Below are 18,473 nucleotides of genomic sequence, written 5' to 3' on the forward strand. Positions count from 1 at the left end.
TTACCAGCTTCAATATACAAAATACGTAAGTAAATTATGTATGAATAATTTACTATATCGGTCATGCTGGGGGGAGAGACAATTGACAATGATGCTACAGATATGAAACTACAGAAATGTTTAAACAGATGTGAAAGTATATACACAGTATAAATACAATTTTATAGCTTGATTTCAGATGAATAGCATATTATATAGTCTTCCTTCTTTTGTGCCTCAGTTGTGGACACAACCATATGAGAGAGCTACTGTTTCCATGGCTACTGCCTGTATGCAACACATTACTGTCTATGTCTTTTTGTTCTTCATTTCTATCTCTTTCTTGCATGCACGCTGCCTTTAGATCACGGGTGAATGCTGGTCTTTCCCTGGAGGTACTCCTTTCCCTCAATCTTCTAAAGGGGGAACCCATTCTTTTCCTGGGCTTGTATAAAATCTCTGTCTTGTCTCTAGAATCCTCATTCTCTCTATTTCCAGTGCTGTCTGATTTTTCTGTTGTCTTGCTAATCATCTGCTGAATTCTCTTTTGCAAATAAGCCCCACCTATTCCATAGCTGCGTTGTCCACTGTTCTTGTTGCTTGCTTCACTTGCAAGAGATGAGGATGATCCAGAGAGATTAATCTGGCTGCAGTTATCAGATCTCTGGGGGTTACCAACTACAAAGAAGGAACACTCAAAGTCAACAACATACTGACAGTAAAATGAATGCCTTTTTCAAAATCCATGTAATGTTACATTTGGATGCAGTACAAAAGGGAATGCAACCTGCAGTTAAGTAAACAGTGGCAAAAACAGGGCTGTTTAATTACTCAGAGAAAGAATAATCTAATTTTAGCTCTATAATGAGATGTTACCATTTACACAAAACAGAGCAGGAATTACTTTTATCAAAACGAGGTTCTTCTTTAAGGAGGAAAAGCCCTGACAAAATTTTAAAGAAATGAAATCAACTTAAAAAGATATAAAACAATCCTCAACGAGTCACATAAAAATGTGCGACAATTTTAATAAAGTAATATTCAGCAAGAAATGCCAAATTATCCTCACTAGTTTTTAATTTAAATAAAATAAACGATAACTCCCCCCTCTGTGTGTGTGTGTGTATCCCATATATTAAACACATACACAAACATTGGAATACAAGTTCTTATCCTGATAGGAAACATTCTGTCAATTTCTTAGGGAAATGTTACAGTAATTTTGAATTATTCCAAGTGTCCACAAGTCTACGTCAACTTAAAAATGTATATATTGTTAATGAAATATAAGGTTCAACACTAAGCAAATTCCTAAACTATATTTAGACACACCAGTTCTTCATACGAACACACAAAGTTTACATTCTTTGCTTCAATTAATAAGTAAGGTATGCCAAAATCAATTCTATGACCTTATCAAGAAATAGAAAAGACAGACTGAGAGTTAAGCTATGTTAAAGATTTGTCACCATTACTACCTTTGCGTGGAGAGCCCTGTGGAGAAGCAGGAGGACTGGAATGCAAAGATGATGCCATAGATATATTATCTTCAGCTTGTTTTTTACTATTTGATTCTTCAGATAAACTCATTGACTTCTGAGGAGATCCAGCATCTATGAATATAATGGAGGTAAAATGCTCATCCTCATAATTCAAGGCTAGAAAGAAAAAAATATGTCCCCCCAGGATAACTGAAAAAAAGACCCCAATAACTGAAATTACTCCTGGCTCTTTCATCAAAGTTCAGTCTGTTGGTAATGTGAGGCTCATTCAGAAAAATGTCAACATTTAAATGGGTAAACAAAAAGATGAGACAAGGTTTATATATGTGAAACACACACCAACTCATACTGCTTCCAGTCACAGAATCCAAAAGAATCTGGAATAATCCTTGTTTTATTTAAACAATTTTGATGGAAGCCGTTAGACACAAAGCAAGAAAAAAATCACATCCTTTTTGAGAAGTTATGTAATGTGTTGCGCAAATAATAGCTTTTTGCTTCCATCAATATTTTTACAGTCCAAACAAAATATCCTTTTGACAGAAGAAAATATAGGTTTCAGATCTGGTGAGCATTGCCTTCTCATAAGTTATGTTACTCGTTATAACAAATTCCTGACATCTGGTGTCACCATTTTAAAGAATGAGAAAAATAAAATACAAGCTCAGCAAATGGAAGTAAAAGCTTCCTGTTGATCATATAACTGGTTAAGGAGTTGGGCTGTATCGTGATTTTTTAATGTCTATGTCCATATTACCTAAGAGAGTTGGGTGCATTTGATTTGGCTTAATTTGTCTCTGAGAAAAGTGAAGATTTTCTAAACTTCTATACAAATAAACAGACTTACCCTGTGTACCCATTACTTCTCTACCCCTCTCCTGACTTCCACTTGCCTCAAACTCAGGTCCAAGCAGCTACTACCATAAGGATGAACTTCCTGTCAATAATTACTCGCCTTGGACACTGAAGATCCCACAGTATCCCTCTGCCTTATAAACAGCTTTCAGCAAACCCACTCACCATCTGGGCAGGACTAAGAAAGGCTCCACTTGATCAGTAACAAAGTTGAGGAGAATACAGGTTCCATTGCAACAGGTAAATAAGACTATCAGAAGAATCTGAATTAGTCTGCAATCCATGTTCATCAAACATATTAAGAAAACAGGAACAGGCAAAAGCCCAGCAGGCCCACAGAGAAAATATCTCCGACTCTGCTTCAGATGCCCACACAGGGCCAATTCTATTTTGATTTTGTTGGTGAAAGATTTATACAATCTGAAGAGAAACCAGAGTATACTCACTGAATGAGACATGGTCTTTTGCTGGTGCTTTTTTCCTAATTGGGTACAAATTAACAGCTGGAACCTGAAGGACTTGACTCATTCTGTTTTGTTGATGTAAATGAGCTTTTGCAGTTTGACCAGCAGACCTCAATGGCATTGGAGACATTTCTGCAGCTTTTATGCCTCGCCTTTCGCTTAAATTCTTTGTCACTGACATGGTAAAGAAAAGGAGTTCAATGATTTTATGCTCTAATTTACTGTTTTAATAGATTCAATAATTACTTTTGAAATGGGCTAACTCTGGAAACAGTAGATGACATGCTTCTCTGAATAATGATCTCAATTCAGACATAAATCATATTTAGTGTAAAGATCATTTGAAATTACTGTGACTTAAGAAAGTCATAAGTAACTTAGGCCGACTTCAACAGGCCTGGCTGGAGCCATGACTATCCTATCCATTGATCTTGCTACTAAAGATAGCCTTTTCCTCAAGATGTTTCCTTTCACTTTCCACTAGGTGGCATACCTAATTCATAAGATAAAATACTGCATACTGCTTCAGTTGTCATTATCATAAATCTACTGAACTATGTTTAATCCTAAACCTATTTTTAAACCAAGTGCAGTTTTAGAATCAGAAGATGTTCAACAAATTGCATCTCTTACTGGCTTATGAGGAGAAAGATGTATCAGATGTATTTGTGGATTTCTGTTTGCTGGCCTCATATAGAAACAAGAAAGGATCTGCTGTGCGAATCAGTCAGTGAGCTAATAATATATTTGCTCTTTCCAGAAGGCAGTTTTTCTGAAGAGCTTAATGTACTGTTTATATATGGAGCCTTGTAAAGTTTCTGATTCAGTACAGAAAGCAAGCTTTTGTTAGGTTCAAGCAAATACTGTATGTGGATTTTGCATCATGTCAAGTGACAGGATATACAGCTGAAAGCCTCTACGAAAAAGTTAAGAAAACTGAAAGAAAACTTCATAATAATCACCTTTTCACCATCTGAGCAGAATTAAGTCACTGCTGCAGTTAAGAAACTGACCTTTGATTTTCTGCTCTTACTTACTACATTTAAAACAAGGAAATTTAGATTTTGAAATAATTAAAATCTCCATACTCTCTCATGCTTACATTTGTAATCTCAATGTGTGTTGTATAAGCCATAACTAAATCAGTTACGGAATTACAGGCAACATATATTCCTGCTGTAAAAACAGCTTCATTGGCTATCGGTCCATTTCCGGGCATAATTCAAAGGACTGGTCCATACCATCTGAAAGACCATATCACACTGTATGAGCCTGCCCAATTTTTAAGATCTTTGGGGGAAGGTTTCTCTCACTCCATCACCATCACAAGCATATCTGATGAGGACCTGGGAGAGAACCTCCTCAGTGGCTGCTCCCAGGTGGTGAATTACACACACACACACACACCCATGACAGTCTGGCTGACCAGTCTGGCTCTATCCTTTCTTTTCATCTGCAGGCTAGTAGCACCTTTTTATTCAGGCAGTCCTTAGATTTAAAATCTATTTAACAGAAAGGGTTTGTGGTTGGCTTTTGTGTTTTTGTTTTATTTGTTTTTTAAAAATATGATCTATGTTTTTATACTGTTTTAATCTGCTTTTAATTGAGCTGCTATTTAATGCTTTTTAAACTTTGTATAAATTATGTTTAAACTGTGCCCTGTTTTTTAAATGCTGTAGGATGCCTTGACTCTTGCATAGGGAGAAAGATGAGATATGAATCAAATATATAAATATTCGAATGCAGTATTTTCTACATCGTGTAAAGTACATGATTTTACTGCCTGCATGGTGTAGTGGTTAGAGAGTTAGTTCTGAGTCTAGAGGCCAGGCTTTGAATCCCTGCTCAACCATGAAAACCCACTGGTGTGACCCTGAGCAAGTCACACTCTCCCAGAGGAAGGCATAGGCTTCTGAACAAATATTGTCAAAAAATAAAAAGGTCACCATAAGTTGGAAACAACCTGAAGGTACACAACAACAATTTTTCACATCAAAATTTCAGAAATTATAGTCTTCAACAGACTTCAATATAGAGAACAATGAGATTTTAATAACTTAAATTTACTTCAAGCAAAAATGTAGAGAAGTGGAAAGGAAAAGTGTTAGAAGACAAAGATAGAATCACTTTTTCAGCTAGCATATTTAACATTGATTCACAAATCTGTCATTCCAAGTAAAATTTTGCTATCCTTGGAGACAACAGCCCCCTGGTTATTCAAAAGGCAAACTGCTGTGTGCATGAGTCCTACAGTCACTTGCTAGACATGATGATGCATGCATTTTCCAGCAAAGAGTTGTTAGACCTGCTCCAACCACTTGCAGAACTACCAATGAATTATGTAGGTTGCTGAGCAATGCAATCTTTAGGGTACAGCATCCTTATCCAGTGCATATATACTGGATCCCTTATGGGAGAAAAGTGAGGTCTAAACTAACTAACTAACTAACTAAATAAATAAATAGTTTTTTTGTGGGTTTTTCGGGCTATGTGGCCATGTTCTAGCAGAGTTTCTTACTGACGTTTCGCCAGCATCTGTGGCTGGCATGTGATGCCAGCCACAGATGCTGGCAAAACGTCAGTAAGAAACTCTGCTAGAACATGACCACATAGCCCGAAAAACCCACAAAAAACTATGGATGCCGGCCATGAAAGCCTTTGATTTTACAAACAAACAAACAAACATACATACATACATATAAGAGGGAGGTTTAAAAGGGACTAGGTGGTTATATGCTACCTCCAAGATGAGCTGGAGCACACATCAGGTGTTCAAGAGGTATATGAGAGAGCTACTGCCACCATGCCTTTCTTCTGGGCTGCCCAGAGCCATCTGGCGGTGACTGTGGGAAGCAGGATAACTAGTCTAGGTATGGTCAAACACCATTCCTCTTATGTATGTGAGTTCATGAAGACACGAAGAGTCAAAGCAGAAACGTGCAAGTTTATCTCTGTTTGGAACCCCTCTTCTAAACTATCTCTCAATTCCTATCTCAGTAGAACAGGAGAAATTCTAAATTTTTGCCCCAGAAGAAGAAGCTGAAATATCAGAGATGAAACAATGTCACATAAGTAAATGAATCAAAAGATAAATTTATGTGGCTATTGTTTACCATGTTAAGAATAATCGTTAGAATTTTAGTAACTTCAATGTGTGATTTTGCAGTTTAAGAAATCAGTGATTTGCAGAATATGCATAGTGTCCTGTTTATACATTCTTCTCCCATAGCAGGGTATATCCAGTATGATAGGGGAATTTCTGCAGAGTGGTGATATGTGTGTACATTAAAAACTGAAGGCCACATTTGTGCAAACTCAGCCAAACACAACTGACAGGATGCCACATGTGCATCTGATTCTTCTAGAAGCATCTGCTTTTATATACTGTATTTATTAATTCTGCACTAAATCTGTTTCACAAAAAATAAGGCTCTTCAAGCCTATTCCAACTTAATTGCCTGATTAACTTACAAGTGCTATATGCAGGTTCGCACTGAAGTGACATTATCTGGAATTTTTCTTCATCTGTTTCCACATTCAGATTTGACAGGTACTGTTTGACTTTCCTGGCCATCTGAGCATCCTCATACAACTTTTTGGCATTTAGCAGGGAGCTTCGCCGGGCCCGTTTTTTGTGAGCACCTCCTTGAACATCCAACATGTTTGAGTTTGTGCTGCCCTGGCTCAGTGACCTGCAAAACAAGACATCATCCAGGCAGTTCAGTTCAGCATCACTTTAGGAGTGGGAAGAATCCAAGCAGCAAACACTGAAGCACAAATACTCGTCCACTGAAAGCGCATGCTGATGTCAAGTTAAAAAGAAATGAACAGTGTTAACATAACATTTGTTTTAAAGTAATTTGAAAAACTCTTAACAGAATTAACATGTCCAGAAAAGAATTATTAAGCAAAAAAAGTGCACAGCAATTGAGAACTGAACAAATGCTATGTAGCTTCACCTTAATAGGTGTCACTGAAGCACTTCAGACGCTCACCGAAAAGCCTATTTCAATATTAGGTTTGGGACATAAGATGAAACTTTCCCTCCTTCTGAATTGAGTGTATTAAAGTACAGTGGTACCCCGGGATACGAAATGACCGCGTTACGAAATTTCCGGGATACGAAAAAATTAGATAGGAAAAAACTGTTCCGGGTTACGTTTTTTTTTTTTTTTGGGTTTTGAAAAAAATTTTTGGTTCTTTTCGGCGCTTTTTCGCACGAAATCGCGGCTTTCCAGCGCTAGCGGCTATGGCTTTTTCGGGTTGCGAAATCTTTCGGGTTACGAACGGCGCCGCGGAACGAATTAAATTCGTAACCCGGGGTACCACTGTAGTTTGTCTCAGCAGATTACAGTATCTGCAGAATGATTACTGAACTGCCCTTCTCTTTCTCTAAGCTTTTTCAAATACTTTAAAAAATTAGATGGGAGAAATAAAACAATAATCAAGCCTTCACAGAAAAGAAGGACTGTGCTCCTCTGGTAACAATACATGTATAAGAACAATTGAGTTTTATCATTTTAACCTATTTCTGAACCAACTGGGAGGGCTTTACTGGAAGCTACATTTTCCCCACCCCTTTTATCAGAAGATTGCAATGTGTTCTTCAAAGAAACAAAGTTAAGTCTGCCAAGAGAGATTAATCTAACACGTTCCTGGGAGCTGCCATAAATTACCTTTCTACTGAAGGAGAAAATACATACTGGCAGTGATCAAGAGATTTGTGTGTGAAAGAACTATGCACACTGCTGGATGATTTTCTTCCATGGTTTTATTCCAGCAGTCCCTCCTTTGGATCACAAGCTGTATTTTAAAACATGGGTGGTTCAGAGGAGGGAACTGCTGGAGAGAAAGTGAAAGCAATGTAAACCAGCTGCATGCATGAGGACTGTGATCAGAGGTTGTAGAAGTAGAAAATGTGTTTTGAAAACAGCAATGAAATTATTATTTCCAATGAAAGCCTTTTGTTTTCAGTAACAATACCTACAAATTTCCTCTCCTCATGTCTGTAACATAATTACTATCATTGGACAAAAACAATCTTTGCTTTCATTCAACATGTGGACTAATAGTTAAGTGGAAGGAAGTCCTATTTATCTTTAAAAACATGCACTCTGAACACCCTAAATTTTCCTCCTACTGTGAGGAAGAGCAGAAAATTCATCTTGGTGAATTTTTAAATAATGGATCTGATCATAAGCACTGTATGTCGTATTTAACATGAGCAGTGAGAATTTTGATTCTTTATTGAGACCTCCAGATGCCTTTGGGCATCTGGATAACTTGCTTCCAATCTAGCACAAGCAACAGTGGCTGTGGAAGAGGAAACTGAGGCCTGCAAGACACAATTTCTTATCTCTGTGGAAAACATGTTTTTCATGATTTTCTTCTAAGTTTGGACTTGAAAAAAAGTTAAAGATTCATTAAAAGCCCCAGGTTCCATGATAGCAAGGATAAATAAATTAGAAAGAATCTGAAAAGGAACAAATTTCTTAGATGGCTCACATAAGACCATGAATCTGAGATTCTATGGCTTTAATGTAACCTGAACAGATACTGTATAACAAGGAGGAAAGAAAAAGAAAAGGAGGATGACAGGTAAAGGAAATGACTGAATTGCATGCAGTGTTCTGGTAATTCTCCCGAGATCTCTACAAAGAAAAATGGGAAAGGGGAGAGATTAAGGGTCTATGTCCAATGATGCAACAAGAACACAAAAGGGATAGAAAAGAAAGTAATAGTATATTTACTAATAGAAAACAAACCAGGGACAGTTAGGAAATTGAGTAGCAGATGTAAATATTATGATGTAGACAGGACCTGTGAAAGTTTCTGACTGGATAATGTGTAAGCTTAGGAAGCCTTATTATTATTATTATTATTATTAGAAATGAGTCTGCTATATATCTCATAAAAGCTGATAAAATTCTGTGTATCAACAGACTTCTTTCTTGTCAAGGATCTTACAATAATTCTATTTTAATATATCTGAATATACCCCCGTTTCATGAACAAAATTCAGTTCTAAGAACTACTGTTATTTCAAACCTCTGAGCACATAAGGATTACTGAGCACTTGATGAATGGCAGCAGATAGTATATATCAATTTTGATATTCTTACATATTTCACCATCCCCTCAACAGAGACATTTGATACAGAAAGACATATCAGCCACAGCATGTTCTTTTTTAAAGAAGCTGATTCTGTTTTAATCACAGAACCATTTCATTCAGTTCTGCAATAATCCAACAGACATATGTTATATGTGCCAAAGTACTTCATTATAGATATAGCAAGTTACCCGAAAGTAGAGCACATAAAAACTTGAGGTCTTAAAGGAAAGGGTTTTTTGAAAAGTGAGTCAAATTAATAAACATATAGGAATAATGGGTTCAGATAAAAAGAAATTCACAAAATTAAGAAGACTGTATCACCAATCTGTTGATATCAGATCAATAACAGGCTCGAAATGCTGCACATATTGAATATAGGAAAGTTCCATAATATTCACAAAACATGAGACGGACAGAGAAGCTATGTAAATAATAGCATTTGGGGTACTAATGCCATCCCACTTGGTGGCTTTGGTATGAGATACACTGGAATTATTTTTAATACTTTGCCAAATAAAAACTCCCTAAAGGTAAAGGTAGTCCCTTGACATGAATGTCTAATCATAACTGACCACCCCCTATGATCGGACATGACATGACAACCTTGTCAACAGGGAATACCTTTACCTTTATAGTATTAGCACATTTTTTTTTTCAATTTTCTCAAGCAAAAGTTTAAACATAATATATGGAAGAAGAAAATAAATTTTCCTCCTTTATTTGGACAAGACTGCCCTTCTTAATCTAAACCAAATGTTATTCAGTGGCTCCCTCCTTTACCACCTCTTAACAATACTGGAAATCTAAAAGTTGTTTGTTCTGGGAATCAGAACTGATTTCTACAGACTGCTATCAAGCATGAGAAAGTAACTTGAAACATTCCAGAAGCCACAGGCAGATGGGATCTATAGTTCAAAACAGCTCAAAGACACCGTTGTCTATTTGTACAAAAAATATTTGACATATTAGCTAAAGGAAAAAAGAATCAAAATTTACTTCTCTACAGATTCTGTATCCCAGTAATATGATCTAACTTCAGCTATGTCTTCACTTGTTCAGGGTTTTATATGATGTGAATAATGCACTCAAAGTAGTATGAATATGTTAGGCATACCTAAAAGCTGTGCACACAGAAATCCACTGTGATCAAGTGATATGGTCTGAGGTCTGAGCAATCAATATGTACTACAGGGATGGCTTAGAATAGTTTTCTATTCCTTAAGGAACCATTCAGTGTATGGCACTTTCTGTGACTAGACTTACTCCCATGACTAAAATGAATATGGATCTCATATATCAAACCTTTCATGTCACATTCATCCCTGAACTGAAGCCACTCTTTGTCAAGAGGCAGGAGAAAATTACTGTGTCAGGACATCAAAGTGGCTGGAGTATAAAAGATACAGATAACTAACCACAGCATTACTCAATACATCTACAAAATGTATAGATATATAATTTAATCTATGCTACCCATTGAAAAGGAAGGAACAAATTGACACTTTGCTTCCTGACTCAATCAATATATACAAATCATAGAAACTAATTTATCCCTCCTATGCAAACTAAGGGTTTTAAAGATTTGGCATGCAAATCATTGCTGCATAATTCTATCAATACTGGGATTTATTTTCATTATCCTTTTAGGGAAAGGATCTAGAAAGATTTTCTGGAATTTTTGTGGATCTTGGCAAGCCCATTTCCATCACAGCCATGGCTAGAATGGCCATACCTGAACCTGAAACCAGGCTTCTAGTGCTAACAAGCACAATGCATTATCACCATGCATGGATTTGGCCTGAGCAGTGGAAATAAGGCCCTTTGCAGAAACATTTTCAACAGAGACACACCCTTGTACACAGGCTGCAGGCTGCTCAAATGCCTCTGGGCACCTGTTGGTGATAGAATACTATGGCTTCTAGGAACCTCCATGTACCTCCACATTATAAGTGGAGAGAATTCAACTAGACAGCTAGATTTACAATATAAATCTGTTACAAGTATGGAGTTCATCTATGAGTTTGGTTGGAATGGAGTAGATATCCATTACACCTTCTATTTGTCCATGTACAGACATTTTTTTTAGAAAGGCTGTAGCTGACACTCAAAGGATTAGCTGACAATTAAATTACACAATGTGAGCTTGAGCTGGTTTAATTTCAAAACATGTTAAAATGGGGAAAAATCAACAACTTGTATATAATTAGTTTTCAATAATACAAAATATGAGTGCAGTCAGATTCTTCTAGGATCCATGTTACCAGCATGGCACTAACTCCCTTCATTTTGGAAATATTTAGAAACAATCACTGCAGGGTTAATAAAATGCATGCTCTTGTTTAGGTGCATGCACTAATGAGGATGCAGTATGTTAAAAGTTGCATAACTTTTTAAAAATTCTTAGTTGCATTAATCTCTACACTTACCCCAAACTCCTCCATCTCTTCTTCCTGTAAGCAAGAGCCATATACAATGAAGCATGTATTTAAAAAGAAAAGCAAAGGGGGAAAATCACAGTTGAAAGTCAGAAAGGAAAAGGATGAAGACAGAAAAAAGAGGAATGAAAATTTCAATCAGGTAAAAACACTCCTCAAAACAGTGACATAATTTTTACTATGGAAAACAGAGACAAAACGTATTACAACACACGGCGAATACAGAAACACACACAGCAAAAGGGCTGGGATTCAAAAAATCATGTTTGGGAGTAAGACCTCTAGTTAGGTAGGGAGGAGTGGCTCCAGTTAAGTTTGCAGATTTTTTAAAAAGAATAATTCCTTTCTCTATTTATATTTTAGATAGGTTTTTGGAATCTATCCCAAGGACAAAGTAATTAATTATAACCTGTACCTTAGCACTGATCATATTGCAGTAAACTTTTAACCATGATCATTCCATTTTAAAAATATACTGGGTCACATTTTTAATGCCAAAATGAAAATGAGCTGCCAAATTGCTTTGACTTAAATATGACTAGGAGTTTTAACTCTCCTAATACTTACATCCTGCATAAACTAAGGATCTCGTAAAAGGAAACATGCCTCTGTTGAACGGTGTTGTTTTTAAATAGTGTTTATCTATATGGGTTTTTAGCACTGGAAATAGCATTAACAGAAACATCTACATTCATTTCACATTCACTTTCCAATGATAAATGCTAGCCAACAATGAAATTAAACAAAATATAAAGACGTAAATGTACATTTATTGTTGCCTGATCCACTCCACCCTCATTTTTCTTTCAAATGTCATACCTTTGTCTGAACATCACAGCAGGATCCATGTTAGCTGAAGTCATTCTGATGACTTGACGAATCTCTTTGGCAATCATTCTGAGTTTCTCAAAATTTACCAAACCATCCACCTTTGAATCATTTCCTACATAATTAAAATATGTGCAAAAAGACTTTCAAAATACTTCTGCAAATGACACATTATTATTCTCATATATCACAATGTATCATCAAATGCCAAAGGTCTTGAATTCAAGCATCAGTCAAAAGCACAAGAAGATGTAATGTAGAATACAGGTGTCAGTCAAAACTCAGTACAAACACTAACTTTATTTTCACTCAACTGTTTTATAGTGGCAGCTGTCAGCAGGAAGGAAATGTAACAACTGTACTATGTTCACTTTGATTTTTCAACAATGAAAAGGTCGTGAAAATGATGGCAACAAAGCTATTACTGTTTAAAAATGGTTTTACCTTTTAATTCAGGCAAGGACAAAATAATGTATTCTCACCACAGCTGTCAACTCTTTCAGACCCATGCAAAGTTTATCTACAAAATGGGAATCCACTTTTAATTTTTTACTTATGTTCTCACAGTTTTTGAGAAGTGAAGTGATAAACTGAAAGGATAGAGTTTTTCTACCTTATTAGTTATACAAAGAGGGACTTATGACAGGTATAATTGGTAGGACAGCATGTTACAACTCGTCTTTCTTAAAGCAGTTAATAATATAGGGCACTTGGTCTCTTTGCATTTAGCCATCTCTTCCTATACTTTTCTTCTTTTGTGTCCTCCTGTGTTTCTTTCTTACAAAATGGTGAAGCATTGGTTTTAAGATCAGTGTTATGGAAGGAAGTACTACACATTCTGCATACTGAAGAAAGGGCCGTATCCACACTGCAGAAATAATCAGGCTTGACACCACTTTAACTGCCATGGCTCCATCCTATGGAATCCAAGTATTTGTAATTTGTAGTTCCCAGAATCCCATAACATCGAGCCATGGTAGTTAAAGCAGTGTCAACCTGGATTATTTTTGCAGTGTGGATGCAGCCAAGATGTAGTGTAAAATGAGGAAGGGAAGGAGAAAGATCCTTTTAAAAAGGTAAAGAACACAGAGAGTGACAGAACAGGTAACAATGCAAGTAGAAAAGCCTCATGTTTTTTGGAAAACATGACTACATCAAACTTTTCTCCTTTCCCTGTCCTGTCCGTATGTACTTTAATACCATTTGATTTTAAGTTATTACTCTTCACATCCTAGAATCAAAAGCCAGAGTTTCAATGAATTCCAAGAGGTCAGATTCTGTTGGATATTTGCTACTAAAAGATATCAGCATTACTAGCCAACAGGCAAGATAGGAGAACTATAGAAAATTGTTAATCGTGCCACTTGTCTATCGTGAAATTGTATATGATAAATGAGGCTGTGATGTAAAGCAGGGGTAGGCAACCTGCGGCCCGCGGGCCGGATGCGGCCCAGCGAGGCCTTGGGACCGGCCCCAGCCCGGTCCTGCCGCCGATTGCCGCTGGGGCCTTTGGGGGGCAATTGTCTATAGAAGCCTCAGAAACATGCATTTATATTAACATTTTTTTTAAAATCTGCAAATTTTTTCACGTGTCCTCCATTTTTTTAAAAAAAGTGTCTTCCATTTGAAAATTTTGTCCTACATTTGTCCTGGTTTATTTCTATAATTTAATTTTTTTCAAAAATTAATTTTTTTTGGCTTCGGCCCCCCAGTTGTCTGAGGGACAGCAACCTGGCCCCCAGGTTAAAAAGGTTGCCTACCCCTGATGTAAAGGATGTGACAGAAACTTTGCAATAGATCCATAGGCTGCATTCAAGGACTATACATTTAGCTTTCAGGATGCATTTTATTGCTATAAAAATGAAGGAAGAAGGGAGATAACCGTTTTATTTAACAGGAGGAAAGCCATGACATGCTAAAATCAGCTACTGACCATCATTAAATAATTTTTTTAAAAAAAATCATAATAAAAACTTAAAATATGTTTTAAACCAATATTACAGTATTGGTACAGTATCCTTTTGAAGTGTTAAATTATTGTTGCCATGTGCAGAGATGGGCTGCATCAGAAATTAATTCACTTCAGGATTATTCATGGTATGTTTATCAGCATATCTAGATGTATCGACGACTGTAACTAAAATTCATCCTATTAATCAAGACCCCATTAATATGTGGTCCAATACGTTATCTCATACCTTCATGTAGAAATGTAATGTCTTTCTTGACGACAGGAAAGAGGGGAATAATTGGAGGTTGCATGCTCTGACTGCTAAGGATGTTGCGATATTTTGCCATATTTCTAGATGGATCAAAAAGATCTTGAAGGTCTCTGAGGTGTTTTTCATACTTGCTTGGTAATTTTTCCCAAGTACCTCTAAGTCGAGCAACTGGTGCTAGATTAAGACCACTGTAAGAGTAATTGTTTGCATTATCAGCTATGACAGAGCAACAATTACATTTCAGAAATCCTGACAACTTTAAAACAAACCAGGATTTTGACAAGGCTTAAACAGTAAGCCTTTAGTATCTGCTGAGATTTAGTTCCAGGAAACCCCACCCACCGTGGAAACCAAAATCCATGGAAATGGCAAAATCAAGGTTTGCTCTCTCTCTCTCTCTCTCTCTCTCTCTGTGTGTGTGTGTGTGTGTGTGTGTGTATTTGTGTGTAATAGTCTCAATCCATGGATGGTTGAATCTGTGGCTATAGAAAGCTGACTGTATACATTTCTGCTGAATATTGCTCATTTCCATTCAGCTTTTCAACTGAGCAGAAAAACTGCTCAGGAAGATGCTCTGAATCTTTTGAACCCTTCTATTTCTACATCAAGAACGTGCTTAAACAAAATTGCACATTTGGGACCAGCATTATGCACTTAGTCTTTCTCCATGCCTCTTCCATTCTGCAGTGTAAATTCACACTTTAGCAACAAAAGTAGGTTGGGGGATGAAATCACAAAGTCAGGACATTCTCACAAAATGAAAACCATCAAATCTAAATACCATTACTATAGGGAAGAAAAATAAAATACGGTAATTTTGATTCTTTATGATTTTAGGTTACAAATACATTAACACACTCCTATCCCATTACACTAACTACACAGTAATAATGTCATCGTTTATTTTTTGCCTCTAAACCTCAACTAATTATATATTACATATTTATTAAGCTATCTCCAGTCTCTTCATAACTATTCAATTAAGACTTAGATCTTCAAGTGACCCAAAAGCAGTTCAGTTAAATTCTATATTTTCTGTTACTCTATTAACAGTATTAACTCTTTCTATTAACTCCATCAAAAGAGAAAAATCTACCTTATAACAGCAAACATAGAGTTGAAATTCTTGCATTCTCGACAATGAAGAGCTATTTTTATGAAATGTTTCACAATCTTCATCCTTTTGAGCTGGTTTGGTTCAGATAAAATTTCCGTGGCAACCCAAAATGTCTCTTGATTAATAACATCCTCAAACTGTTTCAGGTTAGCATTTCCTGTTTTAGACTCAAGTTTATATAGGTCATCAATATATTCAGTAGGCTCAATATTCCGAAATAATTCAAAGTCTCTCATTGATAGCTGAGTAGCTACCTCAATAGTGCTCAACTGTAAGAGGGAAATCTGGCTTTCTCTAAGCAATTCTTGAGCATCTTCATCTGAGCACAAAGTCTCTGTTTCCATATTATTTTTAAGATAATACCTAAAAGCACAGTTAAAGAAATAGATATTAAACAACTCTTAATACAACACAGAAAAGGTAGCAACATGGCTGAAAATATTAAAACAAAATTCTATTTTTATCACAAATCTCTACTTTTTATAAATGTTCTCAGTATAAAACATTGAGCTTTACTATCTACAAAAGAGCATCATCAGCTTTATTGACAGATTCAGTATATTACTGTATTTGTTTATTTTTGTGTGCCTTCAAGTTGTTTCCAATTTATGGTGACTCTAGGGGGAACCTATCACAGCGGTTTATTGGCAAGGTGTAACCAGAGGTGGTTTGCTGAGTGTGTGACCTGTCCAAAGTAACCTTTTGGGTTTCCATAGCCAAATCGGTATCTGAACCCTGGTCTACACAATCGTATCCAACACTCAAACTACTATACCACACTGGCTCTGTATTTACTGGTATCATAATTCTTATATAAACCTTAGAGGTTTTGTTCTATCAGAAGAAATAAATCTCTCTCTCTCTCTCTCTCTCTCTCTCACTCACATACACACACTTTGGAGGCATCTCTGTTTTCTTTATTTTCTTCCTTCTTTGTCACTTTAAAACAAAAGTAAATGAACACACTTACCTCCCATTGAGCTGAATTCGGTCTGCTAACTTTGAGAATTGATCAGGAAGCCTTCTCTGCTTGATAACTCCTTCAGGACTCACAGAAACTTCACACAGAGAATATGTCTCTGGGGCGCCTACCAAATTGAATTCATGCACTGCATGGCTCACAACCTCTTTTGCTGTAGTGTCTTTGCTGATAATAATGTAACAACTCTGTTGATCAGCTTTGAAAACTCTTATAACCTGATCTGGAATGTCTGGATTTAAAACAAAACACATAAGAAATATAAAAGTTTTTCCCCCTGAATGGATAAAATACTGTAAGGAATTCTGGGTTTAAACAATAATCTATAAATGTTCATTTCCCATTCATTATATGAAAAATAAGTCACAATACTTATGTAAGCACAAGTCTATTATTCTGTGTTTAGCTAGAGCACTGGGACTTGTTGTTTCTCTGAGAATGTCTCAGAGAATTCTATAGACATAGGACTACTTTTAAGTTTTTGATCCTTTGTGCACTCACTGATTAAACATAACTTTTTGTCCTACACCTTCAATAATATATATAATGCACCAATGATTTAGGAAATAACTAGTGGATGAGAGGTGTGGATTATGACCAAAAAGCTTCAAATTCAGTTTACTGATTCATTTTTCTTGTCACAAACCACTCTGTGTTAAGAACTATTGCTACAAACGCATGCATGTACACAGGATTAGAACTGTACAGCCATATGATTGAAATGATCACATACTCATTTCCTTCTTATAAATCCTCCTGTCATTGAAAGATAAAATATCAAAAGGAATCAATAAATGAATTCTGAAGATCAGAGTAACAACCTCATATCACACATGTATTATTTATTTATAGATTTGGATCCAGAGTTATTGTGGATCCAATTGTGTGATGTGATCCTGCTGGGGGGGATCCAGATCTGGGGTGAAGCAAGGCTGCAGTTCTCATAATCTGTTACCATTGCCTATGGTGATTACAGTTGATGAGAGCTGTAGGCCAAAGGTATCCAGAGGGCCAGAGTTGCCGCCCCTGTGGTTAGACAAAGTAGAGGAGTGAATTTTGCCAATTTCTCTTTTCCTGTCAGCATCTGAAAAGACATTACAGAAGGTTGGGATACACTCTGAACATGTCTGGACATGGCCTGCAAAGATAAATAGGTACAAATCCCCCCTCTCGTTCCTTCTTTATGCACAAGAGACACTCTGAGCTCATTAGATCTACCCACTGGATCCCTGTAGGTTGTCAGGAATAATGGCAGTTTTAGTCCAATTTATGGAGGCTAGAAATCACTGCATTAAATGTATATCTTCTTTCATTAAATAAAGCTCATGGTAGAGAATATTATTGTTCAACTGATTCCATCCTCAAAGTAATGTTGTGAAATAGGGTTTGGGTGAGAGACAGCAGATGGCTCAATGCCACCCAGTGAACTTTTTGCTGATGGAAGAGTTCAATCTGGGTCCCTCCAGCCTAACTTAGGGGCAAAATAGACTGCCCCAAAGGGACAGATTCAAACTGCCCCTTCCGAAGGCAAATTGGAGCCGCGGCAACCACATGCCGCAGCCCCAATCCACCTAGAAAGAGCCACTTCTTTTTGGGCTGTCAAAAAGGCATCTCTTCTCACCTGCTGTGGCCCTTGGGTGGCTTTAAGCCCCTCTGGTGACGTGCAGCGTGTGAATGCCACACCACCAAAGCACCCAGAAGCCAATCCACATCTAGGCAGCTTGAAATTGGCTTCCGGTCATCTTGGGGGCAAGTGTCATCTCTACAACACACCCCCAAGCCAGCTGGAAGCCAGGAGTTTTTATGGTGATCTGTTTTGTCCCTTAGGCCCAGAACAGGCAAGTGTGAAGAAGCGACTCCCAAAGCGGGTTGCCACCACAGGACCCAAGCTGTGCTGCCAGGAGCTGGACTATCCTGGTTCCTTTTTGCTCTGGTCCAAAGGATCACTGGAGTGGCTTCAGGCTGCTTTGGGGGTAT

General features: G+C 37.0%; 1 protein-coding gene across 8 annotated transcripts in view; it reads right to left on the reverse strand.

The window, feature by feature from the left end:
* Positions 1-18,473, reverse strand: part of RAPGEF6 (Rap guanine nucleotide exchange factor 6) — a 159,978-nt gene that overhangs the window by 33,418 nt on the left and 108,087 nt on the right. For 6 of the 8 annotated variants that reach the window (XM_042449260.1, XM_042449261.1, XM_042449255.1 and 3 more), the window contains 9 exons: positions 16,488-16,728; positions 15,497-15,880; positions 14,377-14,588; positions 12,170-12,293; positions 11,342-11,365; positions 6,272-6,492; positions 2,783-2,974; positions 1,458-1,592; positions 544-657 (listed from right to left, as the gene is read on the reverse strand). In XM_042449260.1, the coding sequence (XP_042305194.1) occupies positions 544-657; positions 1,458-1,592; positions 2,783-2,974; positions 6,272-6,492; positions 11,342-11,365; positions 12,170-12,293; positions 14,377-14,588; positions 15,497-15,880; positions 16,488-16,728 (1,647 nt within the window). The remainder of the gene's footprint in view (positions 1-543; positions 658-1,457; positions 1,593-2,782; positions 2,975-6,271; positions 6,493-11,341; positions 11,366-12,169; positions 12,294-14,376; positions 14,589-15,496; positions 15,881-16,487; positions 16,729-18,473) is intronic. The other 2 variants (XM_042449257.1, XM_042449258.1) reach the window with 1 other exon arrangement.

This window comes from Sceloporus undulatus, chromosome 2 (assembly GCF_019175285.1).
Source record: "Sceloporus undulatus isolate JIND9_A2432 ecotype Alabama chromosome 2, SceUnd_v1.1, whole genome shotgun sequence".
Classification (NCBI taxonomy): Eukaryota; Metazoa; Chordata; class Lepidosauria; order Squamata; family Phrynosomatidae; genus Sceloporus; species Sceloporus undulatus.